Source organism: Poecilia latipinna, unplaced genomic scaffold (genome assembly GCF_001443285.1).
Source record: "Poecilia latipinna isolate Pla-1442-1.1 unplaced genomic scaffold, P_latipinna-1.0 Scaffold97, whole genome shotgun sequence".
In the NCBI taxonomy this organism is placed as follows: Eukaryota; Metazoa; Chordata; class Actinopteri; order Cyprinodontiformes; family Poeciliidae; genus Poecilia; species Poecilia latipinna.
This window is the reverse complement of record NW_015112713.1, coordinates 478,248-496,084: the sequence shown is the minus strand read 5'-3', so window position 1 is coordinate 496,084 and position 17,837 is coordinate 478,248. Positions and strand designations below refer to the sequence as shown.

Below are 17,837 nucleotides of genomic sequence, written 5' to 3'. Positions count from 1 at the left end.
AAAAAAAAACACAGACTCCAAACAACTTTGAAAAACTATTTGTCACTCTGTTCAATAACCCAATCCCTTACTTCTGACGTCCATCATGTAGGGTTGCCACCTGTCCCTTAAAATACGGAATCGTCCCGAATTTGGCTGTCAAATGTTGCGTCCCGCATTGAACCAATACGGGACGCGATTTGTTCCGTATTTCTATAAATGTCCGATACACACGCCCATCACACACGTTGTTACTAAGTGTAACAATGACCAAAATAAAACAGGAAATATTAAGGTCAGCTAAATTCTCATTGCAAGCTATGGTTGCAAGTATAGACCATAGACATCAAATCTCCCATAAAATTCTGCCGACTGGTAGCAAGATATGGTTAGAGGCATCCAAATGACTAATCTTAAAATGTATGAAATATCCTTCAAAAATATTTATCTGCCACTTCTCATCTTGCTTTTAAATAGTTATTACCATATCACTTAAAAGAGTTTTTGAATTTTATGCAGCCATCAAGAATGTTTACCTAGCACACAAACCAGTTCTGAATGGAAAATAGGAAAAAATAAACATCAGGGGGCAAATAGGAAAGAAAACAAATTTTGTTAGAGATCGGAAGCTTTCTTTGCCTTAAATATATCTCCGCAAAAAAAATTGAGCAATTTTTGAGCCAAAAGTTTTATGTTCATGATAAACCCACACAGAATCAATCTCAGCAGAAGGTCTTAAAATGCAAGTTGAGCCGACAGTTTCATCCCAAGGAGTATCTCTAACATCTTCACATTCGTACAATTTTTAAACCTTTTTTTTTTTTTTTTTCCAGTTAAGTGACCTCGATCTGAGATGTGTGGGTTTTTAGGCTGAGCATCCAGGAATCTGGTGGAAGCTGCTCTGTTGGCCGAGTTCTTAAAAGATTTGGACACTTTCTGACACTTACTTGGCATTTCTTTGAAGACATGCCATCTCACCCACAGACACAGATAGTGGAAGTGGTAGAGAAATGCAAGGCTGGAAAAACACTAAGTTTCTTCCATAACATTCAGCTGCAGTGTCCAGTATCTCCACAGCCGTTCGGTGTCACGCCGTCTCTCTCTGTCGCTCTTTTGTTCTGCACCGAAGAAGCCGTGCACCCAAGGCATCAAAGTATGACTGACTTTTAAGCTTCTGAACGTGCACACGCTGAGGAAATAATACAGGCTTTCCACATAAACACGTGCACATACTGCACACCGTGCAATTGAGACTGTTCGGCTGGCTAAGCAGACAGCATCTGTTCTGCACCCCGTCATCCTCCCTTTGTACCCCACCCTGTGTGACAGGTGGAGGGGATTCAGACGCAAAAGCTAAGCAGCCACACACTCAAGTCACTGACACACACACACACACACACACACACACACAAGCGTGCAAACACACCTGCTGGGGGCCGTGCAACAGCGCCGTGTGGTGCCAGGCAGACTGAGCGGCACGTTGCATGTTTGCACCACCTGCTCTCAGGCCAAACAGGATGAGGAATTGGAGTTGACAGCACACAGATGAACAGCAACACACATATAGAAGACAGATGTACATAGCACCCTCTGTCAAGTCTTTCTTTCACACACACAAAATGAAACACCATCCATCTATCAGCTGCTCTTAAATGCAGCCGCAGAGGAGTGTGTGACCCTGACTTCTGTCCAGGCGGGGGTCAGTTACTGATATCAAGGTAAAGATTTTTAAAAGTTGCCAGCGTGGAGGAGCAAAAGTTTTCTGCTGAACCAAAGAATATAAATGTTCTTTTCTTGCAGTGAAAAAGGTTCAAAATTGTTCCAGCTGTATGTAGCATAGCGCAGCTTGGATTCTGGTGTTTCTCCACTTTTCCTCTCGACTTTTCCAAATGGAATCCAGAATTTAATTTGGAGGTAAAACCATTCTGATGTCTAGCTCAGTCACGACGTAACACAAGGAATGCCACAGTTGAAGCAACAGTTGTGTTTTTTAGACTGGGTCCTGTGATTCCTGAGGCACCGCCTCCAGCCACCGTCCAAACCATCCGATTCTCCTCCAAACTCTTATGTGGACTACAGTTTCCTTATGGTTTGTGTATTCTTAGCCACTCTTTTTTTCCTTACACTAAGCTTTCCAACTTTAACATGCTTTGGAAAAAGCCCCCTGATTTGTTAATCACCTTTTGTAGCTAACCCCTCTTGTGGTGAGTGTCAATGAATGTTTGGCAAACAGCTGTCAAGTCAGAAATCAGAAAGTTTAGGTCACAACATATGTTTCTTTTAAACATCTTTAATTGGTTTAATTTAGTAATCAAATCACCTGGTAAAATGAATGTTGGGTTTTTGTTAGTTGTGAGCCATAATCACCGAAAATGCCTAAAATATATACATTTCTATATAATGAATGGTTCAATTTTTGAACTGATTTAACATTATCAGTGGTTTTATGGTTGAGACAAATGTGTATTTCTGCATAAAACTAAAATAAAAATAAACTAACAAACTGGAGTAATTGTAAATAACTTTGACCGCAGTAGGAATCATTTCTTAAGTAAACTATTTAGATCATTTTACATACTTGATTTTCACTTTCATAGTATGACTACATTTTTTTTATTGAATGTTTAATTTCATACCAACCATTGCCTACTTTTACCACATGGGACGTTTTCTTAGTGAAGCTCACCTCTTCAGTGAAACAGCTTTGACCTTTTAGCCCATAATTTCTGTAAACAGTCCATCAAACAAAGTCAAACCCACTGCAGACGGCATGAAATGCACAGCATGTCGATTCGGGATTAGATCACCACCAACGGCTTAAGATTCAATATCAAGAGCACAGGGAAGACTTAACTTTCTTCTCAAATATGATTTGTTTTTAAAATTACAAAGTAAATTGAAACTTGGAATCATTCTTCAAATATGAAAACAATGCAGATTATGAGAAAACACTGCATTCCCCAAACAGGAAGCAGAGTTGTTATCCTTACTGGGCGGGCTGTATATGCATTCCCCCACTGCTCCGTTGACTCAATGCGACAGGGCTCTGGGAATGCCGGGAAAACTTTCTGGGGAATGTCATGTCTTCAGAGAAAACATGCCACAGGGCATGAAGCTGTGGGCTGACAGTGTGTGTAGGCTGTCCTGATAGTGGTTCTATTTGGAGAGGCCTGAGCTGCAGCGAGGCATTTCTTAGTTATCTACGCCTTCCAGCCCCGAGGAGGTGAGAGGCAGGTCTGCATCCATTCCCGGAGTGATCAGGCTTCCGGCTGCCACAGACCTGGCTGAGAGAGGGAGAGAGGGCGAGCGAGAAGGTGCGGCCACCCCCATACCAGCGCAGGGCCCCCGACTAACCACTTGAGTGTGCATTTGTTAAATGTGGTAATTGCTCAGCAGCAGCGAAGCCTGCTGATAATGACAAATGGTGCACAAACAAGCTGACTGACTGCAAAGGAAATTGCCTGGAAAGAAGGAATATACTCTCCCTATATATAGATAAAATCTACAGCCACATTCATGGACAGTGTGGAGCAAACAGAAATAAGTGTGTCGAGATTCCACACATTTCTATCTTCCACTCAAGGACATGTTGCTTCTTCCCTCCTCTAAATTACAGGGTAGAAGGAAAAAGCACAATCAGGATGGGGGGGCGGGGTAGCGAGAACCGGAGGAGGGGGAACGGACAAGGTAGGAAGCAATGATGGGTTCAGGTGTTTAGAAACAGCTGTTCTCCAAATAAAAACAGCAGGGAGTGGGCGGACTGAGGGCCGAAAGGAGGGGAGATTGAAGGATGAGGGAGCTAGGATAGCAGCATGAAAAGAATATATTCTCAGAGAAGTGCAGAATAATTGCAGACTGTTATGACTGATATAGGGGGGAAAAAAAGACAGCTGTACACTCAGTACAGCAGGATGGCACACAATGCACTGTGTACTGTACACACATTGATAGAGAAGTTGACAGACTGGGAAACACAGTGAGGCTTACTGTCAACAAATAAAATATCTTCCAAACACAGGAGTCAGAAAATACTCGCTTTGCAGACAGAGCGAGCAGAGGGCTGAGCTTCACGGTGCAGATCCTCCAAAATTCACTCAAATTAACTAAATAAGCCGTTTGTAAGGTCATTACATCCGTGTATGCATGCAAACTAGCGCTTTACAACTCCATCTTCAAGTCCAGATGAGGAAGATTAGTGATGATAAATAAATGCCAAATGTTAATTTAACAACCTTCGCACTGGTTATTCTAATTAAATTCAAACATTGAAATGGGTTTTCAAGGATTTGCTTTCATTACCAAGTGATGAATTTCGGCCGTTTATTTTTTAAAGCTCACTGCTTTAAAAATGTTGAAGCTTTTTCCAATATTAGCTAAAAATTGAGAGGAAGGAGAACACTTTGTAGATAACATGCACATGACACAAGGATAACTGAACCCTCGACACACAGCCAGTGTGAACCTGGGGCTGCTGTCCTGCAACTTTTCTATGCATCCCTGGTGCAACACACCTGAATCAAATGGCTAAACTACCTCCATAGTATGCAGGTAAATTCTCCAGAGTTCAATTAATGACCTAATTATTTAGTTCAGGCAGAGACATCCAAGAGTTGCAGATGGCTGTTATCACCAAGCTTGATGAACCTGAAGCCCATAGAGAATCAATGGAGTATTGTGAAGAGGAGACCCCAGTCACAGAACAATGCAATAACTAAAAGCTGCTTTATGTCTCTTCACATTAATGTAATTCATGAAAAAGAAGCCCCAAACAAGATGTGTGTAAATACATTATAGTACAAGGATGTGGTATTCAGTTGGCTAAATTTTCAGCAGTAAAATTCAAATTCTATTAAAATCTGAGTCGACTTTAAAATAGCTGCAAGTCACAAACTAAATAGAGCACAAAGAGTAATTCATTTCCTGTAAGAGTTGAATTTCCAAACCAACCTTTTTGCAGACATTCACCTGTACTTTGTGCATTTCCCACACCCCTTGAAGCTGCTGCAGTTCATTTCCATTATATTTAGCCAATCTTGACAGCTTTTACACTTTTAATTCAGTTTTGGTTTCCAAATTTTTAAAAAGCCTTACGAATAATCACTGCATGAAAATGTGGTTCAAGAGTAACAGCTTTTATATTTAAAAAGAAAATGGGGGCATCTCTGTCCAAGATGATTCATATTCTGCAGGCTTTGGCACCCTCTACAGGATAGTTGACACTCGGCTAAATTAAGCGTATCGTGCCTCGTCTCAATAAGCTTTAATTAGCAGTGCAGACAGACGCTGAAGCAAACCCAGACAATGGCTCAACCAAAACAAAAAGGAAACATTGCAATGAGATATATATATAAAAAAAAATAAAAATTTTTTTACTGCTAAAATGTTCATGTCAGTTTTATGAATAAATGGATTTAAAATAATATTGCTATAAAAGATGTTTTTGAAAATTTGAAATGAAATTAGTTTTAAGTCCAACATAGCAAATAGATCATTTCTTTTGTTAAAATAAATTAAGTGTAATTTTCACCTCCAGGTGGCACTGTGGTCCCCTGTATATTTTACTTGCAGATAAACTGAGCTGCTACTGAAAATCTAATCATCTGCCATTATTGTTTTTAAAACATTTGCTCATCATGGGATGACAACCAAATCTCTACAAGCTGAAAAAGAGGCAACACGTGAACACAGTGGCAACAATAGAGCTCTGATGTGACAGAAAGAGAGGGTGCTTTGCTTTAACAATCATGTCTGGCCATTTTCTGGAGCCTGCAATGGCTCAGTGAAGGAGCAGCTCTCTGTTCACGTCTTAAATATTTAATGAATACAGCACCCACAATTAGGCTTTTGAGTGAAGGTTCATATTTGATCATGAAAATGACACGCCTTGCACTTAGCTTATTGCCTAAAAGACAAAAAAAAAGCTTTATGCTGAGCATGATTTTAAAATGTTCATTTTTTTATCAAATAATACACACACCAAGTTTGACTTTGTGCAGGAAAAAAGGTTTATTGAACAGACTTTTTGTTTGCGCCTGAAACCTGTGGAGAAGAAAACAATATGTTATTAGATTTTTAAATTCAGCTCTCTCCTACTACAAATTTGTGAGTTTGGGGAAGTGGGGCATATGGTGGGTACAAATGGCTAACCATTTAATCTCCAACTCCAATCTAATCAAACTTCCCATCTGCTTAATCTCCCATTTGTTCATCTATTTTACTTCTAATTTTCACCCATTTCAGTTTCTGCAATAGTGTTTCAAACAGCGCCTGCAACACATGGGAGCGACTTACCATCAATTCACAAGGATTTAAGAGGAACAGATCTTGGAAAAGAAATCGTTCTGTTACAGTTGTGGGTAATATCAATATTAATACTATAATACAGAGCAGACTCTGATGAGTCGCGATGAATGAATAAGCCATTAGAAGCTACATAACGAGAGTTAAGTTGAGCCGCGCCAACATCTTGCCAAGTTTAGTGCAGCAGGCAGGAAGGCGGGGCCGGCTCAGGTCTGCTCATCTGCATACTGCTCATTAGTATGGGTAAACAAGGAGAAAACTGGTGCCATACGGCAAACTCGCCAAGCATGAAATTCCCTCCTCATGTTTACCCCTTTTTACCCTTGGCTTGTCAAGACGTTGCTGCTTCTCTTGATTTTTTGACAAGGCCCAACTGTGAGGGTTTGTTTTTAAACGAAGGGCAACGATTCTAATAACGTGCTGCAGAAGAAAATCTGCCCCAGGACAAGCGCCTCCAGAAAAGCTTTGCATGTTAAAGTGACACAGAGGGCTGGCGTCTTCCTGCCGTTGACACGACGCAGCATCAAAGCCACAACAGCAACCTTGTGATGATTTCAAAAGCTTAATGCTTCACTCCGTTTGTCACTAAATTGAGCTACTGAAAAAACTGAGGATGGAATAACATTACAATGCTTAGAAGTTCAAGATTGAAGCTTTTTATTTCAGCAATGAGTCTGACTTGCAAACCCATAACACACATTGTTCTCTCATAAGCTAGGTCACATCTGGAGAAATCATAACCAAATCAAATTTTAAGCAAATGAGAATTCCTACTGGATCCATCTTCCTATGTTACGCAACTATAGCTGCTTTTATAACATATTTGGCAGAGTCTAAAATATTGTTGATCTTTATAGTCTGCATGTCGCACAATAGATAAAATCACACAACCGTGAAGTTGGCCTCGGGTCATGCAGTGTGATAATGGGCTTTTCACTGCTTGGTTGGCATCTGGACCAACTCACATCAGTCCTTTTAAAATTCTCTACTCTTGTTAAATCTGGATTAGATTATATTTCACTAGAAACAGATTCTTTAAAGCACAGTTCATAATATGAGACCTTTTATTTGTTGCATAGTGAGCAGAATCAGTTATGAAATCTAAATTTGGCCCAATTTAAATACCAAAGCACCTGTTTAAAAACCTGGTCTAAAGGAGGCTAAAAAGCTTCCAAATTGACTATTTTTGATTTCTAATATCTGTCCATTCAATATTTAAATAAATTTGACAAATTTCCATTCTTCACTAACTGAGCTAATGCAGATGGAAATTATTTTACTTGTAGTTAACCAGACAGAAAAAAAAGCTAATTCAATATGTTCCAGATTTTAAAGACTCCAGAAAGTGTGATGCAAAACAGGAAGTTGTTTGAACAAGGTTTTAACGACTGGGACAACTACAATGAATGAGCATCTAAACAGCAGTACAACTGATAGGAGTAAACTTACACCAATAGGTTCTCTCTATTGGTGGATGTGCTGAAGATCATCAAAACAAAAATGAGCTAGCTCAAGAAAAAGGATCTCTGGTGGCCTAATTTTAATTTATATGGTAATGCTGAAGCATCAGGGTGATTTATCCACCGTGGTGCAGGCATGAGAAGGTCCAGTTATACAAGGAGCAGTACTGACACTTCTCACCTACAGACAGCTGAGCTTGATTAAAATTACTGTTGACAAATTGAAGAAATTTTTGATAGATTTGTCGTCATCCTTAACTGGAGCCCTAGTGTGAAGGTCATCATTTTATAGAAATTATTACAGAAAACGTTTCCTGCTCTGATTTTGATTTAAATGTATTTTCCCCCAAAGATGTAGTAAAATGCATTAGAGAAAAAACTCAAAAACACTCATTTTACTGCTATAAAAAGCAAAATTAGAGATGCAATCACTGTAGTTTTAGCATAAAACAAGAACCAAATTATGTTCTTGGATTGTTTTTTATGAGTTTGGTAAATTGTGGGACAATTAATGCAGAAAAGTGTTTCTCACCTGGCCAGCAATTCTGTCCAGGTCTCTTGTTCCCTGTGGGGTCAGCCTTCGGCCACTAAACAGGAAGAAAAAGAATGATCAATCTCTGAATTTATTTATACCCCATAGACCAAGTGACAAGAGTAAACTACTGATCAATTCTCCAATAAGAGATGCAAAACTAGGGAGGGAACCAAAAAACTCAAAAGGCTAATTTACAATTATGCTTCAGGTGCGCTTTAAATACAAACAACAATCAATTGTTTTGTTTTTACGGAGTAATTACATCTCAATTGCTGTGTTGCAGTTAAAAAAACACAGCAGTTTTTAATCACTGTTTTGAAAGAAAAAGTTTCAGAGAAAAAGGATGAGAATTGGTGTTTGCTTAACAGGCAGTTAGCTGGCAGTTTATGTCAGAGAACAGCAACAGTGTTTCCAGAGGGCAGCATTAGCTTCAATGAAGGCACAACGGAAAGGAGAAACGGTTGTTAGGACAGAAATGTTTGAAGACGCATTCTGGGTTTTCCCCAAGACGTCCAATCTAGATTTTGTTTCCACTTGCCTCCAGAGTCATTAATAAAATGTTGGTTTTTACCGTCTCGTTTCAAGCCGTTTTGCTTTCATTAAAAAACATCAAGAGCCAGACAGTCATTAACCAAAGGCTGTTTTGTTAACAAGCTGTGTTTTGCTCATGTGTAATCTGGGTTCCCATTTGCTGCTCTAAAATGCAACTCTGTTCCAAGCTGAAGCATTCTTTCTGAATATAGCAAAAGTCAGAAATGGAAAATAAAAAAAAGCATTTCCTTTGAATACACAGAATTTTTTTTTTTCTGAGAGCTGTAAAAACTGCAGAATGTTCAGTTATTAAGCAGACAACTGGGAAAAAAAAACACGTGCTTTTTATAAGGAGTTTTGAAAAGGCCTGGGTGACAAACGTATCACAATGTGAGCATTTCATGTCAGCTGATGTCAGGATTAGTCTTTTGTTTTAAATGTCCAAAATACTGTCAAACTGCCAGTATTTTATCCACAATTTCATCTTCAGCTGTTGTACTCATTTTCCCCTTTTACTTTACTCTGTCTTTTTTTTTTCAGCAGTTATTGGAGCACTATGACAAAACATGACCCGGCTCCCACATACTGAGGCAGAGTGAATGAAAATCATCAGGAGCTCATTGACAAGAACCAAGAGGCTGACAACAGCTACTGAAAACAACCCTGGTAAGATCATTTCCTCGCCACCAAACTTCACACATCCGAGAATGACAATAATAACACTGTTGGACATTTTTGGATTTTGTTTTAGTTTGAAATGCCAACAGTTTTAATCAAGGGCTTAGTACATTTTATTTAATTAAAACCTACATCTGCAATAAACAATTAAATATTTATTCAAATAAGTATATGCAAGCTCAAAGCCAAATAAACCTTTATCATTAATTTATTCCCCTTATTGTGGAGCCTAGTTTTGCAACTGTCTGGCTCATAGCGTACTGAGGTTTTCAATTCAATTTCATAGAGTGCAAAAGCATCTTCAACAGTCAACATAATCAGGACTGGTTTAGTTGCCAGAATAAATACTTTTGAAAGTCGACTCAATGTTAAAAATACAAGCTGACAAAATGAGACCAAGTCTCACCTCAGCAAATGGAGAATCCACTGAATTATCTCCAGAGGAAAATGAATCGGCATATTTGGTGTAATCTTTTTAAGTTATATTAAAAAATGCTGAACTACCTAACATTTAATTCAATAAGCCAGAAATGTGCTAAACATTTCTGATGTAAAATGATACAGAGCATTTCCACATTAACTAGCACCATGTTTAAAAACATTCAATTAATTCAGCTCAAAGTGTAGAAACTATGTACTCTGGAGTACTAGTGCTTCACTAACACTGATGCAATGCAGGTATACTAGTAAATCTCATCAGTTTCACGTCCCAACTGCAAAAAATGACATGGACTTTGTTATAACTTCTGTTGAGGAAAGTATGACATTTCTGCAAAGCTCTCTGGCATTTAGACACCAGCTCAAGTTTTAAACTAGACTAATGTCTTTTAATTATGGAGAAACTAAGTCAACAACATAGAGCAAGAAAATGTTGTAAAATAAAAACATTTGGAGGCTGTGTCTCATCACCACAACGTCAACCAAGCTACAATAATAAATTGATGAAAATGGTGCCTTTCACTGCAAAAAATGAAAATAAAATAAATCCATCCTACATAGAATTGTACAACATTAAAGTTTGCCTCAAAACTTTAAGGCAACTTAGAACCGGCTTAGGATCTATAATCTATGCTTTCATCTCTTTGAACTGAAATATTTCCTGAAGCAAAAATAAATACTCCACATTGAAAGTGATCAGAACAACTTGTCATAAAACACTCATCCTTTTATCCACAAACTCTGCAAAACGTTAAATACAGACAGGTGCAGTCAAGTCAGAATAGAACTCTCTATTTACAGATTTTTGTAAAAGAAGCTGATGCATAACATCACTTACCCATTGGGATCCTTCTCAATCATCTTGAGGAGCTCAAGAGCCTGCAGCACCTTGCGAGCCACATTTTTTGATCCAACGCTGTAGTGGGCAGGGCACACACCGTTCCTCTTGCGACCACCATAGATCTTGGTCATGGAGCCAACACCAGCACCCCCTCTGAGATACAGGTGGCGAACTGTAGATGCTGCAGAGAAAGATTAAGAATAATAAATCAGGTATTGTTAGCCCCATGCAGAGGCAAATTAAAACAAAAGTCAAGTTGTTCCACATAAAAAGCAATCATGCAAATGACTGCTCTCCTACAGTACAGAAAATGATTTCAATCATAAAAGATATTCAGACTTACCAGCTCTGATGTAGAACCAGTTCTCATCGCTGGGAGAAAGCTCCTTGTGCTTACCCAGCTTGACAAGGTCCACCCAGTCAGGCACCTTCAGCTTTCCTGACCTGAAGGGGAGAAAAACCATCAGCATCAAATCTGATACATCTACTCAAAATTCACATCAGCAGTTTCCAACAACCCAAGTAATTCAAACATACAAAGAAATCAGAGGAAATTAACCCACAAATGATGGTATGAAAAGAAAACAAGAACAAAGACTCTGGTGTAAGTTAGAAAAAACAGATGCAAAATACAATTTAGTAACAATCTATAAGCATATCTTATTAACAGGTAAATAATACTGACTTCTTCAGGAAAGCCGCAAGGGCACGGACAAACTCCTGCTGATTGACGTCTTTCACTGTAACACCAGGCATCTGCAAGAGTTTAAACATCACAGCATTACACGTGACAGTACAATGTTAGATCAGAGTCTGGATAAGATATGCATGTCTTTATCCCAGAATTAGGAAATCGGATAGCAGTATCACAAAAATACAGGACACAGACAATACATTCAACACAAATAAAAAAAAACAGCATACAAAAGAAAAATCAACATTTCTATACAATAAAATGTTAATACGGATTAGGACTATTATTAAATGTAGAAGCAATTTGAGAATATCACAAACTATAGAAGAAAATAGCAAGTAGTCATAAGTACATTAGTGATCACATTTGAAAAAATGCTATGAACAATAAAGGTCCGTCCACATGTAACACTAGACTGCACACAGCATATGCATTAGCAATGTTCTTCAGGGTGTAAATTAAACATGGAACTATAAGGAAATGGCTGTATGATACAAAATCTATTATAATATTCAACAATATAGATAAACACTTTGCCCCCACTTGATTCCACCTCAACTCCACTGCTCTTACTGAATTTCTGCATTAGAGTCAACAAAAGTGTGTATATTTGACAAGCAATGGAATATAGTAAGTGATTTCATGTCGGTTTGAAATGGGTAACTGATTTAAGGATATTTTTAAAATGACAGAAAAATCATAAGATTTATAAGCTGAAGGTGGCTCAATAAGTTATTTCTTTGTTTTTAGTTCTATTTTTTCATTAAATGATTATGTTCGATCTTCTGAAGCCATTGAGGTTTAACAGTACACAGCAAGCATCCTGTTCAAGAAGCTCCATGTGCTAGCATCAACTGCAGTGAAATCATTTTTTATCATCTTCACGTGAATGCTGGAAAACAACAGTAATAGTGTGATTTTAATTGTAATATTTAATTCAATTTTATTTCACCAGGGACAAAAAGCGCACAATATTACGAGTATCTGTGCATTAGCTTTATAGCTACCGGCTAATTTGCCGATCATGTCCCTTATCGTGCTTATCCAGTATTAGACACAAGTGTGGGAAATATATTTATGAGTTTAATTAAAAAGCGAACTTAAAACAAAGATGCATTATTGCCTATACAAAGTCAGACCTAGTACACTTAGAGAAGCTAACAGATGTACCCGGCATGTTAGCTTCAAAGTCGCATGTTAGCTTACTACCACACTTGGCGTAAAACACTATTCAGTAAAGCTTATAAACCATATGCTTCACCAAGTAAGCTATGATACCCATATAGTGTAACCACGTAATATATTAAGAGTGTAAGACAGTCAACTGCGGTAGAAGGCCAAATGAGGCAGCATGGGGGCAGCCATTACTACCAGCACACTGAAAATCAGTACTCTTAAATACTTAAAAACTAAGAGTCATATTCAACTATTTACGACAACGACCAAACACTTAAATGAAATAGGCATTATACCACAGTAAGATGCGTCTGAAAGGCAAACTTATAAGTTCTGAAGATATTTCTGAACATAAATGTGATAAGAGAAAAACAGCGCTTTACCTCGCTCGTGGACAGCGGAGGGAAGAGGGAGGAACGGGGTTTCCCAGCCGTGTTGAAACGGGCAAATCTTGTTTTTTCTCGCGAGACTTAAAGTGCTTCCTCCTGCAACTGTTGCAACAGTTTACGTAAAATAAAATAAACAATTGAGACATAATAAATAAAATAAAAATGAAAAAAAAGTGAAATAGGCACATAAAGACATATGGAAAGTTGACAGTTATTCTTCTTTATTTACCATCCCTATTGTGTTCAATCCTTGCATATGTAAATAAATACTAGAATAAACATGTCTTCAGAATTCACCTAAATAGTGAAATGAACACATCACCTTCACTGTGAGTCATGGTGGTGATGCTTTTCAAGATGATTTTCCGTTCTTCAGCAAGGCTTGAAGCTGGGATGGATGTTGACTAAACACTTAGCCAGAACTCCAGTGAAATTGTGGTATAATTCAAAATATGCTGATGTGCTACAATGGCCCAGTCAAAGTTCAGACTGAAATTAAAATGAGACTGTGTTGCAACACTTGAAAGTAACTGTTAACCATCCAATCACAGTTTGAACTAAGAAAAATAGGCTAAATCAAAGATTTGCAGATGTAAATATAGAAAAGCAGGCAGAGTATTAACTTATCATCAGGTTGTCATGCAAATGTGGCACTGTACATATTGACATTGTGATTCATTATACTGTGTACCTCTATTTGTTGCACGCTATTTTTTCCATCTTGCAAGCATTTAGTTTGTAATATAATAATATCCAGGCGGTTTATATTAAATATTTTGATTTCTTTTTCATTTTCTGTTTAGTTGCAAAGTTGTTTATTGTATTGTATTTTTACAAAATAAACTAAGTTATGCAAAAAATGAATGTTTAGAAGGTTGTACATTTTCAAGTACAATTAAACTTCAAATAATATTTTTATCCAATTAAATATAGATGCAAACATTATGGAATATGTGTCATGAGTTTTTTTTTCCCTTTCTACATATTGAACTATAAAAAAACATTGCTTCATGTCTTCAATGTTTAATGTAAATAATATCAAAATTTAAAATGCAATATGTTAATTAGTTCAAACATGTGAAATTAAGTATTATCCTATCTAATTTACTTCATGAACCTCATAATTTTTATTTCAACATTGTTATTGCAGATTTAATAGATGTCGTCACAATGTAATTAATTTCTATGTATGGTAATCTCTGACTTCATAAACCAATTACATATAATCTGTCAACAACCACGGTTAGGAGCATAAACAAATAATAATTAAAAAAACAGTTGAAAGGGGATTATTTATTTAGTTGCTCCATTGCTATATTTTGTCGTTACAGGGTTTTAAAGTGAAAGTCTATAAACACAATTCATTGTTTTATTTTACTGCTCATTAAATTTTGTTTAATTTTTTTCAACAAGGCTCCTTTTAGAACCTAATTCCAAGATAAACAAACATTTAAGACTCCATCAGGATTCTGATTTCTGTACCTCATTTCCACGATAGATATGTGTTTTTGTGAAAGGCAGTTTGTTGATTCAGGTCAGTGTGCCCCTGCCTGGAGCATGGTGCTGTTGGTAGAATAATTTGTGCACAGACTTGGGCTTTGAGCATTAAAGGCTTCACTCTGTGGTTCAAGGAAAATCATTTGCATTACATTAAAATGAAAGATGAACATTTCTAAAGAATAAATAAAGAATTGCAGTTGCTTCAGGCTTTATTCCTTAGTTGTTGTTAAAGGTGCTTTTCCTAATTATTTATCTGGATATTTCAAAATCAGTGGATTGTATTAATTTGCCATAATTTGAAGTGCTTATATAGAGTTATAGTGCACGTGAACACTTTCAACTTATCCTTTCAACCTACAAGAAATGCTTTTCTCCAATCCTTTCAAAATGCCCTTAATTTAGATATAATCAAATTCACTTTGTTTTAAATAAGTGGACACCTGAGATCTGAAAGTTTCAGGAGCAGATAGCCTTGCTAAATGTTTATTTTCAAAAAGCTTTGCTAGAATGTCTGTCAATACAAGTTAAAGTAGTTTTAATATTATTTTGCTAATTTAGACATTTTTTAACATTTAAAATAATTGATCATTTTTTGATCTTAGTCATGAGATTGTACTATAACTAAAGTGCTACTTTGTTAGTCTAAACAAGATGTATAAAAATTACATTTTTTTTATTTGGCTGTCTCATGTGAATTACCCCAAATCCACTTCTGATTGGTTGATCGGTCCCGTGAGACGTCTCCTACCCATGCAGTCCATGCTGCTTTCAGGAGCTCTGCAGAGTCTGGAGATGAAAAATGAACCTTAGAATCCACCAAGAGGATTTTGTTTGAAAAGTATGTGAAAGAGGACTGCTTACCTTTTTGAGATTTGATTGTGACAAATGTTTTTTCTTTACATTATGCTGGACATTACTTAGGTACTTAGTTTTAGAATAGAATTAGGATTTTTTTCTTTCTTTAATTTTACATAATTGTGTTTCTTTTACTTAATTAGTTATTACAAAGTGCATATTACTGTGATTTATAATAAATTTACCTCTTGTTTAGGCTGGTTGCTGCAAGTAAAGTGTGGATTAATTTTAGTGTTGATTCCAGTTAATTACCCTCTTGAAATACACTACTGAAAATCTTGAAACTGGGAAATTAGAAATTAAGAAGCTTACAATGTTTTGAATTTTGTTTGTAGTTTTATAAAGCAAAAAGAAGAAAGAGGATAAATATGCAAGTTGTCAAATGATGGAAAACACCATTTAAACTCAAACAGGCTGTTCATCAGCCAATTAAAAATGTAGGACCAGTAACCTCAAAAGTGTATTTGGACGCTCCAAGACATACAGCTATTTTTTGAAAAGATCCTAAAATCAGGTTTACGAATATCAAGTGACAGCTCAAATTCAGACTCTTAGATCACTAACCCAATTATTGCCCAATAACAATGGGGCTGTATCCCTTAAAAAGGTGCTTAAGGAACACCTCAAAAACTCAAAAGTTTTTTGGGGATGGATGAGAGAAAAGATTTACATTAATAGAATTTCAATCTAGTGATGATGTTCTTGAAGCCATCCTCACATGGAGCAATGCTCCTGCCAGTGGAAACACTCACTTCAAACAAACCCCAGTCCTACTCACAACTGAGTCTTTAACATTATTAGTTCTTTTTTTTTTTGTCGTTGCAAAACCTCCAGTTATCTGATAAACAGCCTGTTTGGAGTTTTATGGTCACTTTCAATAAATTTCTTACTGTATTTGTTTTGTCTCTTGTTTTTTTTTTTTTTTTGGGGGGGGGTTCTTTTTTTTAATTAAGCAAATTGAAATAGGAGTTTCAAAAGTTTGATCAGGATTACACACAAAAATATTTTCTAGCTTCTTCAATGCGACAGATTTTGCCGAATGCAGCATAGGTGTTCTTAATTTGATTCTTCATTCATTCCACCTACAAAAAGGCATACTGATTAAGAGCTCTTATCTCCACCATCCCACACAAACTGAACCAAACTAAGAAAGAAAGAAAAAAGAGTGAAAATTGAGTGATTATGGCTTCTCTTTGCTTCACCTTATTTTAGTGTGTGCCTGTGCTTCTTTATTTGCATAGTTGTCTGGATGGCAGAGGTGCTGTTGCCCTTTGCACATCTTAGATGGAAAGGGCAGCTGTGCTCCAACATTGACACAATTGATATGTTTGCAGAGACAGGAGAGAGATAGAAGGTGGGTTGATAAGCAGGAGGTTTATAAATCAGGTTCATTGTGTCAGTGAGGGTGTAGGCAGCGTGAGGAAGGGACAGAGATCCTGAAGGGAAATAAAAAAAAGACAGCTTAGACTTAAAGAAGACAGATAAGAGCCTTGTATATTGTATCAGCCTCATCACAGGGCCTTAAACAGGTAAAAGTCCTTTTCTTTTTCTTCTGATTGCCTTCCTGAAATCACACAAATATCTGGGTAACTATGACCTTCTTATATCTTTTTAACCAGTTGCTGAAAAGTTTGACCCCATAAATTGTAAGAGATCAATGGACGAATGCAGACAATTAATTACACTCCAAGACTCCAACTTACAATTTGAATTGAAAATTCAGACAAAGAGGATTAAACCTTAATAATTAGGTCAGTAAATCAATTCTGCCCAAGCACTTCAGATGGCGAGACAGGAGACGACTGTATAAAGTGATTATGAAGTGGAATATAGGAGTTATTCGAACCATGACTACTATTGAAGTGATGTCTAACAGCAAATGTTTCGAAAAGGTCAAACTAATTACATTGAACAGACAGGTCGCATAACAAGGCAGCAAATCTGCTGTATGAATTTTCCTCCACTTTCCCTTTTTTTTTTTTTCTTTAACGTTTGGAAATTGTACTAAAACTTGTTGCCAATCATTGTGAATGCTGAAAATTACTCATCGAGGTGGAGAAGTGACTGTTGTGCATCCAGCGCCCTAAGAAGTGCTCACACCTCCTCTTGAGGTTTTCACATTTTGTTCTGTAACAGATACAAATGTTAATGTATGTTTGAGGGATTCTGCTATATGTGATATTTGTACATGATTGTAAAGTAGAATGAAAATTATACATGGCAAAAGGGTGATGTGCTGTTCTAGCCCCATGTATAATATTTTACTGAATTACCTTTTGCTCCTTCTAATGCTACAAATATCTTCAGGCTTTTCATGTCAAAAGACTGACATTTCTTCCCACGATTGTTTGCAAACAACCTTAAACACAGTCAGATTGCAATGGAGAGCTTCTCTGAACAGCAGTTTTCAAGTCTTGCCACAGATTCTGAAGTTGGTTTAGGTCTGGACTTTGACTTGTCC

The 17,837-nt window shown here is 37.1% G+C and overlaps 1 protein-coding gene across 1 annotated transcript; it reads right to left on the bottom strand.

The window, feature by feature from the left end:
• Positions 1-5,960: 5,960 nt before the first annotated feature.
• rps19 (ribosomal protein S19) lies at positions 5,961-13,091 on the bottom strand. Its single transcript, XM_015026219.1, has 6 exons — positions 13,016-13,091; positions 11,448-11,518; positions 11,106-11,206; positions 10,760-10,943; positions 8,272-8,326; positions 5,961-6,018 (listed from the first exon to the last, which is right to left on the bottom strand). The coding sequence occupies exons 2-6, from the start codon at positions 11,516-11,518 to the stop codon at positions 5,986-5,988; spliced, it is 444 nt and encodes a 147-aa protein (XP_014881705.1). The 5' UTR covers positions 13,016-13,091; the 3' UTR covers positions 5,961-5,985.
• Positions 13,092-17,837: the final 4,746 nt, after the last annotated feature.

Bases quoted from the DNA above. Each gene is read 5' to 3' on its own strand.
- rps19 (XM_015026219.1), bottom strand. From the start codon at position 11,518: ATGCCTGGTGTTACAGTGAAAGACGTCAATCAGCAGGAGTTTGTCCGT. The intron at 10,944-11,105 runs GTAAGTCTGAAT...CTTTCTCTGCAG, and splicing joins CTGGTTCTACATCAGAGCTG to CATCTACAGTTCGCCACCTG. The intron at 8,327-10,759 runs GTAAGTGATGTT...CTTCCTGTTTAG, and splicing joins ATTGAGAAGGATCCCAATGG to TGGCCGAAGGCTGACCCCAC.